At 50.7% G+C, this 18433-nt stretch overlaps 2 protein-coding genes across 3 annotated transcripts in view; one reads left to right on the forward strand and one right to left on the reverse strand.

The window, feature by feature from the left end:
• Window positions 1-17612, forward strand: part of COG4 (component of oligomeric golgi complex 4) — a 37819-nt gene extending 20207 nt beyond the window's left edge. Inside the window, exons 10-19 of the mRNA XM_075576593.1 lie at window positions 3880-3998; window positions 5025-5191; window positions 7020-7185; window positions 7301-7363; window positions 12826-12942; window positions 13179-13271; window positions 13462-13545; window positions 14166-14267; window positions 14699-14827; window positions 16491-17612. Of these exons, the coding sequence (XP_075432708.1) occupies window positions 3880-3998; window positions 5025-5191; window positions 7020-7185; window positions 7301-7363; window positions 12826-12942; window positions 13179-13271; window positions 13462-13545; window positions 14166-14267; window positions 14699-14827; window positions 16491-16625 (1175 nt within the window). The 3' untranslated portion in view covers window positions 16626-17612. The remainder of the gene's footprint in view (window positions 1-3879; window positions 3999-5024; window positions 5192-7019; window positions 7186-7300; window positions 7364-12825; window positions 12943-13178; window positions 13272-13461; window positions 13546-14165; window positions 14268-14698; window positions 14828-16490) is intronic.
• FCSK (fucose kinase) overlaps window positions 16441-18433 on the reverse strand; it is a 29153-nt gene continuing 27160 nt past the window's right edge. For both annotated transcript variants that reach the window (XM_075576591.1, XM_075576592.1), the window contains exon 24: window positions 16441-18336. In XM_075576591.1, coding sequence (XP_075432706.1) covers window positions 18232-18336 — 105 coding nt within the window. In that variant the 3' untranslated portion in view covers window positions 16441-18231. The remainder of the gene's footprint in view (window positions 18337-18433) is intronic.

Here is an 18433-nt window from a genome sequence, read left to right on the forward strand (position 1 = left end):
TAAGATTAGGGGGTTTTAGGGTAAGGGCTAAGGTTAGGGACTTACCTTGGCAGCAAAGTGTCCCTGCGACGAGGTCACTTGTAGTCCTAGACCGACATTTGGGCAGCGTGTGATTACTCCCGCATGCGATATTTGGGCACCGTGTGATTACTCCCGCATGCGACATTTGGGCACCGTGTGATTACTCCCGCATGCGACATTTGGGCACTGTGTGATTACTCCCGCATGCGATATTTGGGCACTGTGTGATTACTCCCGCATGCGATATTTGGGCACTGTGTGATTACTCCCGCATGCGATATTTGGGCACCGTGTGATTACTCCCGCATGCGATATTTGGGCACCGTGTGATTACTCCCGCATGCAATATTTGGGCACCGTGTGATTTCACCCGCATGCGATATTTGGGCAGCGTGTGATTACTCCCGCATGCGACATTTGGGCACCGTGTGATTACTCCCGCATGCGACATTTGGGCACCGTGTGATTACTCCCGCATGCGACATTTAGGCACCGTGTGATTACTCCCGCATGCGATATTTGGGCACCGTGTGATTACTCCCGCATGCGACATTTGGGCACCAGGTGATTACTCCCGCATGCGATATTTGGGCACCAGGTGATTACTCCCGCATGCGATATTTGGGCACCGTGTGATTACTCCCGCATGCGATATTTGGACACTGTGTGATTACTCCCGCATGCGATATTTGGGCACCGTGTGATTACTCCCGCATGCGATATTTGGACACTGTGTGATTACTCCCGCATGCGATATTTGGGCACCGTGTGATTACTCCCGCATGCGATATTTGGGCACTGTGTGATTACTCCCGCATGCGATATTTGGGCACCGTGTGATTACTCCCGCATGCGATATTTGGGCACCGTGTGATTACTCCCGCATGCAATATTTGGGCACCGTGTGATTACTCCCGCATGCGACATTTTGGCACCGTGTGATTACTCCCGCATGCGACATTTGGGCACTGTGTGATTACTCCCGCATGCGATATTTGGGCACCGTGTGATTACTCCCGCATGCGATATTTGGGCACTGTGTGATTACTCCCGCATGCGATATTTGGGCACCGTGTGATTACTCCCGCATGCGATATTTGGGCACCGTGTGATTACTCCCGCATGCAATATTTGGGCACCGTGTGATTTCACCCGCATGCGATATTTGGGCAGCGTGTGATTACTCCCGCATGCGACATTTGGGCACCGTGTGATTACTCCCGCATGCGACATTTGGGCACCGTGTGATTACTCCCGCATGCGACATTTAGGCACCGTGTGATTACTCCCGCATGCGATATTTGGGCACCGTGTGATTACTCCCGCATGCGACATTTGGGCACCAGGTGATTACTCCCGCATGCGATATTTGGGCACCAGGTGATTACTCCCGCATGCGATATTTGGGCACCGTGTGATTACTCCCGCATGCGATATTTGGACACTGTGTGATTACTCCCGCATGCGATATTTGGGCACCGTGTGATTACTCCCGCATGCGATATTTGGACACTGTGTGATTACTCCCGCATGCGATATTTGGGCACCGTGTGATTACTCCCGCATGCGACATTTGGGCACCAGGTGATTACTCCCGCATGCGATATTTGGACACTGTGTGATTACTCCCGCATGCGATATTTGGACACTGTGTGATTACTCCCGCATGCGATATTTGGGCACCGTGTGATTACTCCCGCATGCGACATTTGGGCACCGTGTGATTACTCCCGCATGCGATATTTGGACACTGTGTGATTACTCCCGCATGTGATATTTGGGCACCGTGTGATTACTCCCGCATGCGACATTTGGGCAGCGTGTGATTACTCCCGCATGCGACATTTGGGCACCAGGTGATTACTCCCGCATGCGATATTTGGGCACCGTGTGATTACTCCCGCATGCGACATTTGGGCACCGTGTGATTACTCCCGCATGCGACATTTGGGCACCGTGTGATTACTCCCGCATGCGACATTTGGGCACCGTGTGATTACTCCCGCATGCGATATTTGGACACCGTGTGATTACTCCCGCATGCGATATTTGGGCACCGTGTGATTACTCCCGCATGCGATATTTGGGCACCGTGTGATTACTCCCGCATGCGATATTTGGGCACCATGTGATTACTCCCGCATGCGACATTTGGGCACCGTGTGATTACCCCCGCATGCGATATTTGGGCACCGTGTGATTACTCCCGCATGCGATATTTGTGCACCGTGTGATTTCACCCGCATGCGATATTTGGGCAGCGTGTGATTACTCCCGCATGCGACATTTGGGCACCGTGTGATTACTCCCGCATGTGATATTTGGGCACCGTGTGATTACTCCCGCATGCGATATTTGGGCACCGTGTGATTACTCCCGCATGCGACATTTGGGCACCAGGTGATTACTCCCGCATGCGACATTTGGGCACCGTGTGATTACTCCCGCATGCGATATTTGGGCACCGTGTGATTACTCCCGCATGCGATATTTGGACACTGTGTGATTACTCCCGCATGCGATATTTGGGCACCGTGTGATTACTCCCGCATGCGATATTTGGGCACCATGTGATTACTCCCGCATGCGACATTTGGGCACCGTGTGATTACTCCCGCATGCGATATTTGGGCACCGTGTGATTACTCCCGCATGCGATATTTGTGCACCGTGTGATTTCACCCGCATGCGATATTTGGGCAGCGTGTGATTACTCCCGCATGCGACATTTGGGCACCGTGTGATTACTCCCGCATGTGATATTTGGGCACCGTGTGATTACTCCCGCATGCGATATTTGGACACTGTGTGATTACTCCCGCATGCGATATTTGGGCACCGTGTGATTACTCCCGCATGCGATATTTGGACACTGTGTGATTACTCCCGCATGCGATATTTGGGCACCGTGTGATTACTCCCGCATGCGATATTTGGACACTGTGTGATTACTCCCGCATGCGATATTTGGACACTGTGTGATTACTCCCACATGCGATATTTGGACACTGTGATTACTCCCGCATGCGATATTTGGGCACCGTGTGATTACTCCCGCATGCGATATTTGGGCACCGTGTGATTACTCCCGCATGCGATATTTGGGCACTGTGTGATTACTCCCGCATGCGATATTTGGACACTGTGTGATTACTCCCGCATGCGACATTTGGGCACCAGGTGATTACTCCCGCATGTGATATTTGGGCACCGTGTGATTACTCCCGCATGCGACATTTGGGCACCAGGTGATTACTCCCGCATGTGATATTTGGGCACCGTGTGATTACTCCCGCATGCGATATTTGGGCACCGTGTGATTACTCCCGCATGCGATATTTGGACACTGTGTGATTACTCCCGCATGCGATATTTGGACACTGTGTGATTACTCCCGCATGCGACATTTGGGCAGCGTGTGATTACTCCCGCATGCGATATTTGGACACTGTGTGATTACTCCCGCATGTGACATTTGGGCACCGTGGAAACGGGCCTAGTATATACGGTGTAGTTAGAAGAGAAACTGGATTAGTTTGTAATTCATAAACAAGAAATGTATCGATTTTATGGAAAGTTGTGGCTTTTTCTCAGGGGAAGGACCATAGTCCTTGTTTTTGTCAAGCAACAAAATAAATTGAATCACAAACACTGTTTAATCTTCTTAAGGTTGTTTTTTTTTTTTTTAAATAATTTATTTAGTATAAGGATGAGGAGACAACAAACTGGAAAGTGTGTGTGTCTAGGATATGTGTAGGTCTGTGTTTGAATGCAGATAGTAATAGAAGCCTCAATTCAGGAGCTTGGACAAAACAGATCTGAGGCTGGATTCTCACCATATATTTCCCCCTGGTTCAGAGCACCTGCAGAGTCTGGACAAGCTCCTGAAGCATTGCTTGCTAAGCTGTTCCATGCAGGAACTCATTGGATACTACATCACCATGGAAGAGTTCTTCATGAGAGAGACTGTTAACAAGGTAATATGCCCCCCCTAGGAACTGAGTGCATTGCAGGCAATGCTGTCCATGATCTTCTTCTGCCTTCATTTCCTAACGCCATGTCAGAGCGTTCCTAGTTACCAGGTCATCTTCTCAACCAGGGTTCTGCGACCGTTTGCCAACGGTGCTGCGGCCCCTGGGGGAAATAGTCTGCCGGTTACTCAGCTGGCGCGTCCCAGTCTGGAGACTGAGAGGCTGCGATCCGCCTCCACTCGCTCTCCTGTCTCAGCCCAGCACAGAGGGGAGAGAGGAAAAGCGGATCGCAGCCTCCCTGCCGTGAATGTGAATCGTGTGATAGCACCCATCACTCTGTGTGAATGGGGGGGAGCAGTTTGAGAAATAGGGTGTGTGCACTGTGACATGGGGGCGGGGCTGAATGTGGACCGTGCTGAGAATGTGTGTGTGTCAAGTGGGGTACGTGTCCGCTGAAGAGCAGGGGTGCCCTGAATTGTTAGTTGCCCCTCTGATGCCCCCTGTGGTGCGTGTTGTTACTACAGTAACTTGCAGAGAACATTACCTGAACGTCTGACTTTTGCATTGCTATTATTATCGTTTATTTGTAAAGTGCCAACATACTCCACAGCGCAGTACAATGGGGGTGCAGAGAATAACATACCAAATAAGGACAAACAAGCGCAAATAGATACACACAATAATTAGGGCCCTGCCCGGGAGAGCTTGTATTGTATTTTTATTTCTGCAGAGCAACGCATGTCGGCAGCACTGTACAGAGGTAACATGCAAGATATACAGACACAATACACCAGATAATACAGGGAAGAATGTTACAAATACATCCATAATACATGAAAGTAAGCCGTGCCGGAAAAGATTCACTGCCCCGGAGGGCTTACAGTCCTGCGACGTGTTTTGCCTTTTCTGTGGATATTGTAGTACCTTTCTTGTGGTTTAACCCCTTCGGGGTGAGAGGGGCCTGCAACAGATTGCCAGGTAGCGCATTTAGCACTGGAAGGGATTAACTTCCTTCTCTGCCGCCTCCTTCAGGCCGTCGCCATGGACACGTGCGAGAGAGGTCAGCTGATCTCCAGCATGGTGGATGATGTCTTCTACATCGTGAAGAAGTGCATCGGCCGCGCCCTGTCCAGCTCCAGCATCGACTGCCTGTGCGCCATGATCAACCTCTCCACCACCATGTTGGAATCGGACTTCAGGTGACCTTGCAGCGTTGACCCTGAGGCAGCCTCGTCTTCCTTGTCATTCGGTTCTGCTCATCTCTTCCCTGTGTGGGTGCGGCGCACAGCATCTGCTCACTCGTTACAAAGGGGGTACATTACTGAAACTGTTCGCTGCCAAAGGGTCCAGAAATCCGTTCATATACAGAATCAGCAAAAGGGGCTGTTAAAAGATGCAATCCCTTCTCAATCACGTGTTTACTTAACCTGTAACCCACCATGGGCTCTGCGTATTATGCACAAAGGAATATCATACAAAAGGGGAGTAGCCAGATAAAATCAAACCTTTCCCATGTCTCGGTTTATCATGTTTACAAATATATATATAATTTTTTTAATATATATGTGCCTGGTTTCTGTCAAAAATTATTCAATTACCGTTGACGCCTTAAAATTTTCACTTCCATTTGGCTAAATCTGGTCATTGGAGGGACTGCACCTTTAACTGGTAAAGATCTACTTAACAGCAATTACACAGATCTGCAGGAGATCTGCATAGCATCACTTACCTTCTTTCTATTAATGATCTGTAAAACATCTCTTAAATGGTCCCTTTTAGCCAGCCCTCCAGCTGTAGATGCACTGTAGTGTAACAGTCTTTAACAGCCAATCGATTGAACAGCCATTGACTGCCAGAATGGCTTTTGCATTTTAACGATTGTATTTCCTCACCTCCTCTCTGCTACAGTTATGCAGAGCAACACAACGCCCTGTTCAACCTAAAATGTTCTACTGAATATAGCTTAACCCTGGCTGTAAAAGTCTGACATGCATGACCTCATTGTTTTCTTACTAGGGATAAGTTGAGCATTGCTGGGCAGATCCGGAGTGTTGCTCAACAATCTTTCTGCAACCCAGAGATTAATTCTTCATACTTACAAAGAGTCCTGCACGTGGCTGGTGTTTTATCTTCTGCAGAGATCTGCTCATCATGACCTAATTATTTTAATGATGGAGATGAGCAGAACATCCCTTCCCAACTCTTACCGAGTATTGCTTAATCCAGGAGTGGTCAACTCCAGTCCTCCAGGACCAACAGCTCCGGTTTTAAGGATATCCCTGCTTCAGCACAGGTGGCTCGGTCACTGATTGAGCCGCCTGTGCTGCAGCAGGGATGTCCTTAATACCAGGCCTGTTGGTGGCCCTTGAGGACTTCCGTGGGCCAGCCCCTGGATTAATCCTTTCTTTGTTATTATCGCCGTACTTAATCCTTTGCACTCATGTGTCGCTATCCACGTAGAGCAGTGATTCCCAACCGGGGGTTAGGGATCCCCTAGGGTCTCGTGAGGTGTTCACCCAAGAAAATAATTGTCGGATCCCAGGCAGTATAGTGGGGTCCTGAGACGTGGGGGGCCGGCGCACTAAGACCCCAAACTGCACCATAGCATGGGTGGTATAGCTGTCACAGCAGGAGCTTCCAAAGTAAGGCATTGTGGGGCGTGACTTTGGAAGCTCACCCAGTGTGTGACAGCTATACTCCCCATGCTGTCTGCACATTATTGAGGTGCAGTTTGGGGCCTTATTAAGTGTGGGTTCCCCTCCCACGAGCTCGGGACACTATATGCCTGGAGTCAGTCCCACAGTTTTGTTAGTCGGCAATAAGATTAATTAATTGGGTGTTCGCAGAACAAATATTTTGTAGCAGAGGGTGCATAAAGCCAAAGTAACAATGGTTGGTAACCACTGACGTAGAGGTTAAAATGCAAAACAATTTATAAACACAGGAGACCATGTATGAGGTGGGACTGTGGCTGGGTAATGCAGCACATGCTGCTGTGATCCGTTTCTGACCCATTGTCCCTTACAGAGAGGTTCTGTGTAACAAGCTTAGGATGGGCTTCCCAGCTACCACGTTCCAGGACATCCAGCGTGGCGTGAGCAGCGCGGTCAGCCTCATGCACAGCAGTCTGCAGCAGGGCAAGTTTGACACCAAGGGCATCGAAAGCAACGACGAAGCCAAGATGTCCTTCCTGGTGAGGGAGAGCGGGGATCTGGGGCTGGCTTCGGGCGCTTTACTAGGCGTTGTTCAGCTTCCCTCTGTGCCGGGATGATTGCTTAACAGGATTCTTACATCTTCTGTTCTTTTAGGTCTCTCTGAATAACGTGGAGGTTTGCAGCGAGAACATCATGACATTAAAGAAAAACTTGGAGGTATGAGAGCGCGTGGCTGCGATGCAGTGAGGGTGGGAGGTCTCTGTGCAAGGGACATTCCCCGGGAAGGGGCTTCGTGTTTGTATCCAGAGAAAAGGGCCTAGCTGGGACCAAAAGGATTGTAGCCGTATTTGAACCTTATTCCATGTGAAACAAATGAAAGGGACTAGGTAGTATGGTGCTTTGCAGCCTCACAGGGTTCTTCTCTGGGGCTGGCAGGTGATACAGCAAGTCAGAGATTTTATACAATTTGTAATATGTTTATTTACACTAAGAGTTGGGAGAGGATGTACAAGTGAGGCAGCTATATGTATAAAGTTGTAGGGAGAGAGTAAGTGATGACGCCGACTGTAATATAATTACACTGCAGGCAAGCTGGTGTCAGGGTGTTTTTGGGCTTCCGGAGCTTGCTGGGATTCTGTGTGTGTTATTGTCAGGAAAGAATAATTTAACCCCTTCAGTGCCCCATGCATGTATGACGTACGTCATGAAAGAATGCCCCCTGGAGGCCCTTGTGACATAAGTTGTACGTCCTGCATTGCTCCCTCTCTTGCTCCAGTCGGCAGGGATTTAAATCCGCTCCTGCCCGTTGGAGCATCTCATCAACACTTCAAAGACGTGTAGATGAGATGAAACAACCCAGATCACACAGTGACACACTTAGACAGAGGTGTGTGTGTGTGTGTGTGTGTATATATATATACATACATACATACATACATGTATGTATATATCTGCTGCTCTGCAAATGCAAACAAGATCTTATCTCGCATTAAACGGGGAATGGAAGGGAAGAAAGTATCATTATACTACTGTATAAAGCACTAGCTGAGAGACCCGGCGTTGCCCGGGATGTAAATGCGTAATAGGTAGTATTATTTATAAATGGTGGAACAATAGGTGACTATTTGTTGGAAAGGTTGGATAATAATGTTGAAAAGAAAGATGGAAGAAAATGTAATACGATGTTGTATAAAAATGGTTTATTGTAAACACACCACAGTACAATGTATATTTTGGTGACATAAGTGATGTAAAAATGTGATGAATGTGTCCTGCTAGGGTGTGAGCGTGTGTGAGGCGGCAGGTGGGTGTTCAGTACGGGTGGCGCGTGGGTAGTGAGTGCTGGCTGTGGGTCGGGGTCCTGCTAGGGTGTGATGCGGCGGGTGGGTGTTCAGTACGGGTGGCGCGTGGGTAGTGAGTGCTGGCTGTGGGTCGGGGTCCTGCTAGGGTGTGAGGCGGCGGGTGTGTGGCGAGTGCAGGTGACAGCTGGTCAGTGATATTGTTGCGTAGGGGCAGGATGCGCCAGGAGTGTGTGGGGTGGGTGAGAGGCGGCGGGTGTGTGTCGAGTGGCGGGTGTCTGTTGAGTGCGTGCGGCGGCTGTGTGGCGCGGGGATGTGAGCGGTGGGCGGGTGAAAGGCAGAAGTGCGGGTGGGAGAAAGGCAGAGGCGGGAGGGCGGACGAAAGGCGTTGAAGGAGGGGAGGGGAGGTCGGAGGGGTGGTGAGGGGAGGTGAAGGGGGGCGGAGGGGTGGTGAGGGGGGGGTGGTGGGGGATGGTGAGGGGAGGGCGGAGGGGAGGTGAAGGGGGGGTGAAGGGGGGGTGACGGGAGGTGGAGGGGGTTGCCGGGAGGTGAAGGGAGGGGGGGGGGGGGTGACAGGAGGTGAAGGGAGGGGGGGGGGTGACAGGAGGGGGGTGACAGGAGGCGAAGGGGGGGTGGGTGACAGGAGGTGAAGGGAGGAAGGGAAGGGGGAGGTGGAGGAGAGGAAGGGGGAAGAGGGAGGTGGGGGAGGAGGGGAAGGGGGGAGGTGGGGGAAAGGGTGAAGGGGGGGAGGGGGAAAGGGGGTAAAGGGGGGAAAGGTGGGGGAGGAGGGAAAGGGGGGAAGGGGGAAAGAGGGGGGAAGGGGGAAAGAGGGGTGGAGGGGGGAAAGAGGGGTGGAGGGGGGGAAGAGGGGATGGGGAAAGGGGGAGGTGGAGGAGGGGAAGTGAGGAGAGTAAGGGGGGAGGTGAGGAGGGTAAGGTGGGAGGTGAGGAGGGGAAGGGGGGAGGTGGAGGAGGGGAAGGGGGGGGAGGTGGAGATGGAGGAGGGGAAGTGGTGGGAAGAGGGGGGAAGTGGTGGGAAGAGGGGGGAGGTGGTGGAAGGGGGGAAGAGGGGGGAGGTGGTGGGAAGGGGGGAGGAGGTGGGAAGGGGGGAGGGGGGAGGAGGTGGGAAGGGGGAGGAGGGGGGAGGTGGTGGGAAGGGGGGAGGTGGTGGGCAGGGGGGAAGAGGGGGGAGGTGGTGGGAAGGGGGGAGGAGGTGGGAAGGGGGGAGGAGGTGGGAAGGGGGGAGGGGGGAGGAGGTGGGAAGGGGGGAGGAGGGGGGAGGTGGTGGGAAGGGGGGAGGTGGTGGGAAGGGGGGGAGGTGGGAAGGGGGGAAGGGGGGGGGGCGGTGGAAAGGGGGGGGGGCGGTGGAAAGGGGGGGAGGTGGTGGGGAAGAGGGGGGAGGTGGTGGGAAGGTGGTGGGAGGTTGTAAGGGGGAGTGAAGGAGGTTGTAAGGGGGAGTGAAGGGGGGTGAAGGTGGAGGGGAGGTGAAGGGGGGGGGGTGGAGGGGAGGTGAAGGGGAGGTGAAGGGGGGGGGGTGGAGGGGAGGTGAAGGGGGGGGGGTGGAGGGGGGGTGGAGGGGAGGTGAAGGGGAGGGTGGAGGGGGGGGGTGGAGGGGAGGTGAAGGGGAGGGAGGTGGAAGGGAGGGGAGTGTAGTGAGGGGTGGGTGAGGGGGGGGTGAGGGGTGGAGGGGAGTGTAGTGAGGGGTGGGTGAGGGAGGTGGAGGGGGGGTGGAGGGGATGTGGAAGGGAGGGGAAGTGTAGTGAGGGGTGGGTGAGGGGAGGTGAAGGCCGCTCACTCACCCGTCCGGCAGCTCCCACGTGGATCTGAGGCGGGAGGCAGCGTGTTGTGGCCGCTCCCCCGCTGAGTGTAGCGGCGCCGGGGGGGGGGGGTGGAGGGGAAGTGAGTGAGGGGAGGTGATCACTCCGCTCCCCCGCTGAGTGTATCCGGCGCCGGGGGGGGGGGTGGAGGGGAAGTGAGTGAGGGGAGGTGATCACTCCGCTCCCCCGCTGAGTGTAGCGGCGCCGGGGAGGGGGGAGGGGAAGTGAGTGAGGGGAGGTGATCACTCCGCTCCCCCGCTGAGTGTAGCGGCGCCGGGGGGGGGGGGTGGAGGGGAAGTGAGTGAGGGGAAGTGAGTGAGGGGAGGTGATCACTCCGCTCCCCCGCTGAGTGTAGCGGCGCCGGGGGGGGGTGGAGGGGAAGTGAGTGAGGGGAGGTGATCACTCCGCTCCCCCGCTGAGTGTAGCGGCGCCGGGGGGGGGGGTGGAGGGGAAGTGAGTGAGGGGAGGTGATCACTCCGCTCCCCCGCTGAGTGTAGCGGCGCCGGGGGGGGGTGGAGGGGAAGTGAGTGAGGGGAGGTGATCACTCCGCTCCCCGCTGAGTGTAGCGGCGCGGGGGGGGGGGGGGTGGAGGGGAAGTGAGTGAGGGGAGGTGATCACTCCGCTCCCCCGCTGAGTGTAGCGGCGCCTGGGGGGGTGGAGGGGAAGTGAGTGAGGGGAGGTGATCACTCCGCTCCCCCGCTGAGTGTAGCGGCGCCGGGGGGGGTGGAGGGGAAGTGAGTGGGGGGAGGTGAACGGGGGTGAGGGGACGTGAAGACCGCTCACTCACCCGTCCGGCAGCTCCCTCACCCGTCCGGCAGCTCCTCCCTCACCCGTCCGGCAGCTCCCACGTGGAGGGGGGGGGGGGGTGAAAGCGCGGGAAACAGGGAGAGGCGGAGCCTCCGGGACCGGTGGGGAAGAGAGCGGGAGATGTGCTGCTAACACTGTGAGCCCCGCTAATGTATGTAACACCGTGTGTGTGGGGGGGTTGTGTGTGTGTGTGTGTGTGTGTGTGTGTGTGTGTGTGTGTGTGTGTGTGTGTGTGTGTGTGTGTGTGTGTGTGTGTGAATGTGTGTGTTTTTTTTTTTGTTTTTTGTTTTTTTTGGACCTTTGGCCCGTCACTCCGCCTCAGGCCAATGAGAGGTGTGGGGGGCGGGCCAAGGGGGTGGTGTGAGTGTGTGAGCCCAATGAGAGGTGTGCGGGGGCGGGCGGCCCAAGGGACCAATGAGATTGCCGCTAGGGACACCGGACATCCAGGCAGGCAGGCATGCATGCATGCAGGCAGGCAGGCAAACATACAGTGCTTTCACTAATATAGTATAAGATTAGTAAGTCCACACCTTGAATATGGAGCACCTCCTAAAAAATACATTATGGAACTAGAAAAAGTGCAGAGAAGAGCCACCAAATCAATAAAGAGGATGGAAAATGTTGGCTAAATTAGATTTGTTTACATTAGAAAAGAGGTGTCTAAGAGGGGATATGAGAACTATATACAAATATATTCGGGGACAATACAAGTAGCTTTTAACAGAACTAGTCAGGGAGGAATTTATTTCCCCCCCTTGAGATATCATTAGATGATATGTCACTGGGGGTTTTTGTTTGCCTTCCTCTGGATCAATATACTTTAAGTACAAATATAGTATAAAGTATCTACCGTCTAAATTTAGCATAGGTTGAACTTGATGGACGTATGTCTTTTTTCAACCTCATCTACTATGTAACTATATAATAAAAATAGGGAAAAGACCAACAGTAAAAATATATTGGCATACACACTCACACACACGTGAGTATTCCATATACTTTTCCTGTATATCTTTTCCATATTCTTAGCATTTAATATTAAATGTAGACTGCACCACAATTAATAATACCTGAAAGTGAATATTTTCATACCAGGTAACATCTGTGTATGTTTAATAGATCCAGAAAGGAGCGAACATCATGCACAAGTAGAGAGAAATGTGTTGTGCTGGTATCGTATCCAAACTATATATAGATACATACACGTAATATTTATACATACACATTTGTGCACACACACAAAAAATTGATCATTTAATAAATCCTTCTTGCAGTGTCTCAGGAAGGGCAAATCTCTATTGCACCTGAGCATGGGACATTGGTGGGGGAAAAGTATTTGTGGGGTGTGTTTGTGAAAGGACAGGTGCAATCATGAGTAGCTCTCAAACTCATGGTGGGGGTCCCACTGCGAATTGTTCCGTAAAACAAAGCGGGAAGAGTTATGCCGAGGTTAGTGTTGTACCCAGGTGTGCGGTGCTGGAGAGGATTACTGGTTTAGGGTGCAGGCAGCACTTGACTGGGGCTCAGTCATGATATGGTATTTACCTAGGGATGTGGCATAGGAGGCTTTATAGGTAACTGGATAGTCCCTGCTTTATTCCGGAGGAAGGTCTCCGGGCAAATGGACATTGTTGCAGTTGTAGGGTCCCTCTAAGTGGAGCGTTCCTGGGAGGGCTCTGTTTCTGTAGCAGGGACATTTTTGCCCTCGTTAAGTCACGCATTGAATCTGCAGCCGGTTTTCTCTCTGCTGCCCCCAGAATGATTGCAGGAAGTTGTTCAGCCCAAACCTGGGAGGTGAGCAAGCAAAAGCCAAGATCGACAGCTGCCTGTCAGACATGGCCTCGGAGTCCAACAAATTCAGAGACCTCCTGCAGGTAAGTCCGCAAGCGCCGGACTTTACATAGTATCATCTTTCAGTGTTCAGTAGTAGTAACTGCGTATATATGATAAAGAGGCATGTATGCATATTGTTATATAGTACCGACAATGTACGCAACACTTTACCATGAATTATAATGCAATACACATAAAATCACACAATATGAAGGGAAATCCCTGCCCCGCAGAGCTTACAATCGTAACTGTTGCATTTGTCTTTCCTGTGGAACAGGAAGGCCTTGGGGAGCTAAACAATGCAGCCGTGAAACCACAAGTCAAACCGTGGATTAACCTCTTCCTGTCTGTGTCTCACAACATCGAGGAGGTGAGCGTTGTCCTTCTTAGTGCTGGTGTGGCTGTGACACTGACGGGAGATTAAATACTAAGAGAGATAAAGTACTGAGAGTGAGTGGGGACAGAAGCAATGGGTGTTCAAACCCAACCTCTCTCCCCCCTCCCCCCCCCCCCCCCACGTTTTAGCTGTAAGTCACTGTATATCCCGTTATCTTTATTAGGAGGAGTTTAATGACTATGAAGCAAACGACCCGTGGGTGCAGCAATTTATAGTGAACCTGGAGCAGCTCATGGTGGAGTTCAAGGTGAGCCGTCTAGTGTCTGGATCCTGTCTGCTGCAAGTCCTTTGCGCTACCTTCAGCAAAGACGCAGCGCGTACATGTCTATACCTTAGTGTGGCCCCGACGCTGTTACCGGGTTTAAATCTCCCTCGGGAAACAAAATGGCTGCTAAATATTGGACCAATAGGAAGCTGCAACAACGGTTCTGGCTTCCTGTTGGCTGACCATTTAAATCCTCTTTAAAACCAGGATGTAATACCAGTAACTTCACCAGTAAGCATCAATGGAACCAGGGGTTCACAGAGATGAAAATGAATGCGGTTTCGCTGTAGAGGGCCCCCCGGTTCAATTCCTGTGAAAATAATAAAACACGTGAAGGTTAGATAGGGTGGATTGCTCTGTTAAGGTTCCATGTCTGGTGGCATCAGGTCTCATTGCAAAGGCAGTTCCTGTTTATCCTTTTTGTTAACAAAATGTATTTGTTTCACGTACAAGTGACTTCACTGTGAACTGAACCAAACGGAGGCTTCCCAAGCTGTAAGGCCTGTTAATGATATGAAAGGAGACCTGATCACCTGTGGCATGTTGTAGGATGTTATGGACGTGGTCACAGCGGCTAATTCTGCTCCTGTCTCTCTCTGCAGGCCGGCCTATCCCCAGTTATCTATGAGAACCTCACGAGCCTGCTGACCAGTCTTATCGCTATAGAGCTGGAGAAAGTGGTTTTGAAGTCGACATTCAGTAGGGTAAGGCGTGAGCACAGGCACTAGTGAAGCCACACTCACCAGTTACCCGTGGCACACTTGTTAACATCAGTTTTAAGTCTGCAGCTGTAGCAGACGTGATCACACCCGTTGGCGTGCGCCAGCAGGTACACTAGCATGGTATTCCCTTTTCTGGATGCAGCCAATTCTTTTAAATAGCGTCTGCTCCCGCTGGCGCGTTGTGTGTCCCGCTGCAATAACCCGGCGGCACCAAGAATGTCTGCTATATCCGTCCATTATTTAATACTTCTTATTCAGTTGTTGGTACTGCATCTGCTCTGCCACGTTTACATGGTCCGGCTTGTTTAGTCTAGTAAAATGTAAATACTCCCTCCCCCCTTACTCCGTTCCCCCCTTACTCCCTTGACATCCTCGTCTCTCCCACCCGTAACGTTGCCTTGTGTTGCTCACAGCTGGGAGGACTGCAGTTTGACAAGGAGCTGCGCTCTCTCGTTACTTACCTGACCACCGTCACCACCTGGACCATCAGAGATAAGTTTGCCCGACTCTCCCAAATGGCAACAATCTTGAACCTGGAGAGGGTAAGATCCGAAGTGTATGTAAGCCCCTAGGGCAGTGGTCTGTGATGTTTCATTACAAGTCTGTATGTTTCTGCATTCTGGTTGGATGTCAGTCTGTTTGTTATGAGCATGTTGGAGAGGTTTGATGGGCTACTGGTAGCGAACCTGGGTGGTTTCAGGGAATACAGTTTTCAACCCTGCAAATGAGATGCAAAATATATATGCACAGAGAACACAGTCCCCACAGCTCGGAACAATAGGATCAATATACATTCACTGGCGAATCCAGGAATGTGGTGTATCTTCCAGCCCTTCAGACCAGGATGGATCACAATCCACAACAAATCTGCTTTATATTATACACACACACACAGCAGTGATTCCCAACAGGGGGTTCGTGAGGGGTGTCCATGGGGTACGTTACAAAAATGGCGGCTTCCCGGCAGTATGGCGAGTTCCTGAGCCTGTGTGGGGTGGCTGCGCCCCAAACTGCACCTTAGTGTGGGTGATGTAGCTGTCACTTACAGCAGGAGCTTCCGAAGTCGCTCGCTTCGCATCCACAGCTGCAAGGCAGAGTGGGTTGCGACTTTGGAAACTCCCGCAGTGAGTGACCGCTATACCCCCCCATGCTGTCTGCACACACACACACGGTCACACAGTTTTCTTAGCAATAACATTTTATTAATTAGGGGTTCACGGAACAAATATTTTCAAGCAGGGGGGCACAGTGTAAAAAGGGTTGGGAACCGCTGAGTTAGTGATTGTAAGAACGCCTTAAAATATATATAAATGAGTGATTGTAAGAATTCCTTAAAATATATACAAAATTAGTGGAGCCAATCAAACAGATTTAGCATTCCCTCTTTAGGAGCATGACACAAAGGAGCAGCGTGCAATACACAGCAAGGTATAACTGTATAAAAGATGCTGATCCTGGTAGAAATATTTGGTAAAAAATAGCAATTTAATAATATCACTGTTGCATATATTTTATATTATTCCTCAGGAGTGAATATAAATGGTACCAGCGCTCGCTTTCTGCGGGTTACTGGTTAAAACACACGGATCGGAACCAGGGAGGTCCTAGTCTGGAGCTAAACCAAGCTATTTTCAGCCCCAGGGACCCATTGGTTCCCGAGATACCGGTGAAGTTACCAGGTTTCAATCTCTCCAGGGGAAACAAAATGGCTGCTAAATCTCAGGCCAATAGGAAGCCACGACATCATCAGTTGCGACTTCCTATTGGATGACCATTTAAATTCCCCTTAGATTAGGAAGTAATACCGGTAACTTCACCAGTACCTACCTCTCGAACCGGGGGGGCCCCGGACCTGATAATGGAGAGATTCAACTGAGGACCCCCTGGTTTCCTTTTGGGTTCTCGCATGCTGGGGGCGCCATGACATAGTAGCTATGGTAAAAAAAAAACACACACTTGTTGCCTTTGGGGAGATTGCGTTCGGCGTTCCTATGATCCCAAGACGCGATATGAAGTGATGGCAGACGGAAGGTGGATGGCCCTACCCTTTGTTATGTGACTGAGTTCCGGCAGTCAGGCAAAGGGTCAATGTACAATCTAGAAAGTCATTTTCTTGCTGTGAATGTAAGGAACGTTTTCAGTTTTGACTCATTGCATGTACTTTGAGCATTTCATTCAACAACGCTTCTAACCCACTCTCTGCAGGTCACAGAGATCCTGGATTACTGGGGCCCTAACTCTGGGCCCCTGACGTGGCGTCTCACCCCAGCAGAAGTCCGGCAGGTGCTGGCTTTGCGCATAGACTTCCGTGGCGAGGACATTAAGCGCCTTCGACTGTAGATGGAGTTAAGCACCAAGATGCTTTGCTGGAGGGCTGTGTCCAGTCACCCCTACAAAAGCCCCTGCAGCAGGAAAGGGGTCGTGTCTGCCTCGCAAGAAGGCACTTTGGCCATGAATTTCCTTGTCCTTCCTTATCAGGGAGGCTGAGGACAATGTATGCCAGTGGCGTACAGGGCTATATATGGGGGAGGTGTTGTGTATTGCACATCCCAGGCGTTAATCAGTCAGGTATCCAGGATCCACGAGGAGAGAGTTTGGCTTCAAATTCCAAAGAGGTGTCTAAGTACATCGTCAGCCTGTAACACCAGATGGTCTCTGGTCCTATTGGGACGCGGCTGCTTCCCTTCCAGAGTAAATAGCCGGTTCTACTAACAGGAGGTGGAACATTCTGTATAACTTTTGTTGCATAACTGTTATGTCATTGGGTGAGAAGAGATGCAAGACCTGCTCAAAAAAAGCACTCACCTTTGTAACATTGTGGGTTATTTATTAATCTGGGATAGTGCCGACCGGGGCACTCAAACTCCCATTTACAGCAGTGGGAGTTTCTGTGCTGTTGTGCCCTGATTGGCACTATAGCAGTTTAATGAAGGAACTCCTTCCGCCCCCTCCCAATTGTTTGACATTTGTAAATGATAATGGCCAAAATTCAGTGACAAATAGCTGGGAACATGTCATTTAAACTGTTAAACCTTGTTATTTTGTTTTAAATATGAATCGTTGATAGACTTGGTTTTAATTGGTAAGGCTCACACGTGCTCTGCTGTAGCAATTTGAGGGAAAAAAAAATCCTAAATAATGACAAAATACAAAAAGGCAGAAATTGAATACGTAGTGTTACAATGTTACCATGAATGCCCCTTTCCATTGTGATTTAATACGCTGCTCTCACTTCTGCTACTCTTTGTCCTTTTGTATATTTTTTTGTACAAAAAAAGTACTGTAGATGGGTAAAATCTTGTCATAAAATAAATGTTAGTAGGGTGACGCTGGCTACTGCTTATTTCTGTCACTATTATTAGAGATCGCTGGGTTGGAACACTAAGTGCACGAGGATCGTTTTAGACGTGTCTCTTATTACTCACAGGGACTTTATTCTATGGGGAGTTGGGTATTTGTTTTATCCCTAGGATATCCCGTATGGTGTTGGGGTCTTCACATTGCTTTGCAGTGGTGTTTATAGGGTGTCACAGTGTTATACTTCATTTCAGTCAAATGATTGTCGCATGGTGATTTTTTTTATTATTCAATAAGTATACAAAATTTATATATGTGTTCCAATTCCAATCATATCCCCCCCCCTAAAATACAAAAGGCATTATTTCTGTTTTAGAGCCCCAAACTACAGGTTACCGCTTCCCACGAGAGATCTGTAGAGCATTGATTAACCTCTTCCAACTGAGCATCAGTCAGTCCTGTCCCTGAGAACAATAGAGCATAATTTATCCTTCCCCTATGAGAGGAACCTACTGATTATCACCTAATCCCTTCCAGACACCTCGCATGCATAATCCTAACCCGTACTAATCTATAGAGCATCACTCGGCCTGCCAACCCTCTCCTGACAGTCATCACGAGTGCTACAAGAAGTTGGACAGTAGATCTGTCATGTTTGTTGCACATGTTCAGTTTTTGGACTCCCCTCCTGAAGCCGCACCGCAAATCTCTCCATATCGAGCTGCACAGTGTGCAGACTGCACCGCTCCAGGCCCTGAAACACAGCGAGGTACCTTAATGGAGGTCATGTTCTTACAACGCAGCTTTTAAATACCAACACCCTTCCGCCCAAGAGGTGACTAGTCCCTGTA

Source organism: Ascaphus truei, chromosome 19 (assembly GCF_040206685.1).
Source record: "Ascaphus truei isolate aAscTru1 chromosome 19, aAscTru1.hap1, whole genome shotgun sequence".
NCBI classification, from domain to species: Eukaryota; Metazoa; Chordata; class Amphibia; order Anura; family Ascaphidae; genus Ascaphus; species Ascaphus truei.